A 3,912-nucleotide genomic window follows, 5' to 3' on the forward strand; every position below is an offset into this window, starting at 1 on the left:
GAATAAAATGATCAGATCAAGTGTTTACATGCACCCTGTTCAGATTATCAATCGGCATAAACCACCTCTCTCATTCCGATTTACAATTTCATTCGGATCGAGTTGAATCGGGTCAGAATAATCAGAATTGGGTGTTTACATGATGCATTTTTATTCCGAATGGCCGTTTAATCCGATTACTTATGTCCATGTAAATGTAGCTATAGAGATAAAAGAAGCTGGATAATAAATAAGTCATTGTAGAGATTTATTGTTACCATTCTGTTATGTGCAATGTTATACTGTATGTTTGCCATATTTAGGTCATGTTGTAAAGATTTTTTAATTTTATTTTCTAGCGAACTGTCCAGAAAAACGCAAAGTACGTGTGCCTCGCCAATAAAGACTGTCCAGTAGACAAGAGGAGGAGAAACCGATGCCAGTTCTGTCGTTTCCAGAAATGTCTCGCAGTGGGAATGGTCAAAGAAGGTAAAGCAATGTCAGACTCCCGTGAAGCATTTACGGGTCTCGTGCACGATGACAGCAACCTGGGGTTTGTAATGACAGTCTTGGGAAACCAAAGCTTGAAGTGAAGACATGCGTAACCCGAGTTTTACAGTGCCAGCTGTAGAAAAAAGGGAGGGGGTCGGGTGGTGGTGCTGAAACTATTACAGAAGCTATTTTTTAAAATGTGAGCTGCAACAGTTGCCGTGTGATGTTAAGGCAAATGTGTTCATCTCCTTGTCCTTCTCCTAGTTGTTCGCACAGACAGCCTCAAAGGTCGCAGAGGTCGCCTGCCCTCCAAATCCAAGACAGTGAATGAGGCTTCATCCACAACCTCCAGTGTGAACATCTTATCGTCTCTTGTCAGAGCTCATTTAGACTCTGACCCAGTMAACGAAAAGCTTGACTTCTCCAAGGTGAAGCGCCTGACTTTCAGCCGCCCAGCTCTCTGTTGTAATTGCACTGGTTAGGTGGCGCAAAGAGAGAGAAATAAAAACAACTTAGTAATCCTTTTCTTCTTTCTGCAGTATGAGGAGAAGACAGACAATCTGAAAGAAAAGGAGGACRTTGATGACATCCAGCAGTTTTATGATCTGCTGACGGGTGCTTTGGAGGTAATAAGAAACTGGGCTCAAACCATCCCAGGATTCACAGACTTCTGCACAGAGGACCAGGAGCTGCTTCTTGAATCTGCCTTTGTCGAACTCTTCATCCTTCGCCTGGCATACAGGTTGCTGCATTGTTTAAAAAAAGTTATTTAGCAGCATTAGTGTGCACTTTTCTTTGACGGTTTTCAACGATTYAGGTCAAAACCAGAAGAGAACAAGCTGATCTTCTGTAACGGCGTCGTCCTCCACCGGCAGCAGTGCGTTCACAGTTTCGGAGCCTGGATCGACTCCATCATGGACTTTTCTCAGAGCCTTCATCGGATGAACTTAGACACCTCGCTGTATGCCTGTCTTTCTGCCCTYGTCATCATCACAGGTAAAATACTTTGTGTTTGTTTCTGAATGTAATTTGTAGTTCAGACTTTCTGATGGGAACATCGTTTTTTTTTTTTAAATAGACCGCCATGGCCTCAAGGAGCCCAGACGAGTTGAGGACTTTCAAAGCAACCTCATCACCTGTTTAGGGGAATACATGACTGGAAGTGGCTCAGATCAAAGCCGGACACAGCCCAACTATATTTCACGTCTWCTGGGGAAACTCCCCGAGCTGAGGACTCTGTGCACTCAGGGCCGGCAGCGCATCTTCTACTTGAAATTGGAGGACCTGGTCCCKCCTCCCCCAATAGTGGAGAAAATCTTTATGGATACTCTGCCGTTCTGAAGATGTGTCTCATTTAACATGTGTGTTATCAGTGAACTCTATGTCCAATCAACCATATACCACATTGACTTTTGGGGCTAACGTGTCGTTTCAGCCTCCTTCTGAGAAACCATTATATATTGGTTTCATTTTAAAGATTTAACATTTTAGCACTATGACAGACTGATACCGGTGTTCAAGTTGTATCAGCATTTCATGACATTATATTTTCTACATCTTTTGTGAGGTTTTGTAAAACCACTTTATYGCTGTGCTGAATATGTGAACGTTGYTCTGCTCTGCAGCTTTTAGGATTTTAATGGTGATAAAAAAAAAAACAATGCAGTGCTCCAATAAGCTCTGAGAAACACACTAATTTCTTAAAAAGCCAGACCCAAACACTTCAAGAAGCTAAGCTAGTAGAATACTCAAAACATGGAGGCATAACTACAAATCTAGTTTGCAAAATRAAACGTGAGGAAGTATTTTCTCATGTCTTTCTGTCATAAAATAGTTGGAATCCTGTTTGTGCTCTTGCTGAAGGTCTTGGACCAAAATTTAACAAAGCTTCATCTTGGTATTATCAGCTACGAACCTTACTGCCTTAAACTAAAGGAGATTTTCCAGGTAAAACCCTTGTGGAACACCACAAACAAGAACTGCAACAACACAAATCTTTCTAAATGAAACACAAAGTGCCTTTTTAAACACCTTAGTCCATGAACCATACTAAGTGAGTTTTCATTCCAGAGACAGAGAGAGCCATTTCTTACAATCATGAACGAGTGGTCATTATAGTTWCTTCAGAACCATGACTTTGGTAAYATTTGCCTGAAGTGTGTGTTCACTCTGTTGTAGTGATACGTGCTCTCAAGGCAGTAAAATCTAAAGTAGAGCTGTCCATTCTAAGATTAAAATAAATCTAAGCAATCTGCTCTCGTCTTAACAATAAGACAGAGTGAAATTTACGCCACAGTATATCTGAGAGTTAAAATGCATRGACAGATTTCCTTCTTATGAGTTCCCAGTAGCACATCTGTTCTGTGTTTTAAACATCATGAAACTTGTCTCCTGTCTTCCCTCGTTTTTTATTGTGTTGGACATATTTGTACTGAAAACTGTTTCTTAAAAGRTAACAGAAAGATGTGATAAAAGATGAGCAGCTATAAAGATTTCAAACAGTACAAGGACAAAGTCTTTGTTTTCTTCTCCCGCTGTAATTGTTGTGCTTTTGGAAACGTGTGCGCACATTTGAGAGTGCTGCCAAACCTGTTCTTTAATGGTGCAAAATGCTAAAAGGCATCGAATAATTTGATATTAAATGTTTTCTTTTCAAACACACCACCAACAGATTCAGCTTTGTTTGTAGTTGTTGATAATTCTGTCTTTGTTCAATGAATTACTGCATCTTCTGAGTGAACATGGTTTTGTTAGTTTAGTCACGTTTTCTCCATCTTTGTAACATATTTCAAACTTCTCTCATTCTTAAACATAATTAATGTAGAGTGTCTTTACATTTTGAAGAAAATATTAATGGGAGACACTGGTTAGCCTAACTTCAGTTTATTTATCATTTGGATTTTTGATATTTGAAATTATTTGGTTTATCATAACAATATACAATGGATAACAGTTTATACAGACATTGTCTGCTACACTTCAAAATAAATGTTTGAAACCAGCTATACTGCTGTGTTTAACAAATTTTACTGCAGCATTGCTGATGACGGTCAGATGTCATTTTATTTTTATTTATTTATTTTTCTGTTATTTAACCAGGAAAATCACATTGAGATCGCTGATCTCTTTTTCAAGGGAGGCCTGGGCCTGAAGGCAAACCATTGTACATTTTAGGGAGTGGGGGAAACCGGAGTACCTGGAGAAAACCCAAGCAAGCACGAGGAGAGCATGCAAACTCCACACAGAAAGACTCCAGATCCGACCTGGGGGTCGAACCCAAGGCCTTCTTGCTGTGAGGCRTTGGTGCTAACCACTGCTGCCAATTTTAAAACTTCAACATACATAAACTTTATAATAAGATGGTGTTTTAAGAGCTTTGTTTCTGTGGGTTAGTTACAGTTGTTTGTGCTAACATATCAGTTAGCAAGCTAAGAAGCAAGC

At 39.8% G+C, this 3,912-nt stretch overlaps 1 protein-coding gene across 1 annotated transcript in view; it reads left to right on the top strand.

Moving 5' to 3' along the window:
- LOC106513281 (nuclear receptor subfamily 4 group A member 1) overlaps positions 1-3,135 on the top strand; it is a 6,626-nt gene extending 3,491 nt beyond the window's left edge. The window contains exons 3-7 of the mRNA XM_014002022.1: positions 339-468; positions 736-899; positions 1,011-1,213; positions 1,289-1,467; positions 1,550-3,135. Of these exons, the coding sequence (XP_013857476.1) occupies positions 339-468; positions 736-899; positions 1,011-1,213; positions 1,289-1,467; positions 1,550-1,812 (939 nt within the window). The 3' untranslated portion in view covers positions 1,813-3,135. The remainder of the gene's footprint in view (positions 1-338; positions 469-735; positions 900-1,010; positions 1,214-1,288; positions 1,468-1,549) is intronic.
- Positions 3,136-3,912: the final 777 nt, after the last annotated feature.

Source organism: Austrofundulus limnaeus, unplaced genomic scaffold, assembly GCF_001266775.1.
Source record: "Austrofundulus limnaeus strain Quisiro unplaced genomic scaffold, Austrofundulus_limnaeus-1.0 Scaffold11, whole genome shotgun sequence".
Lineage (NCBI taxonomy): Eukaryota > Metazoa > Chordata > Actinopteri > Cyprinodontiformes > Rivulidae > Austrofundulus > Austrofundulus limnaeus.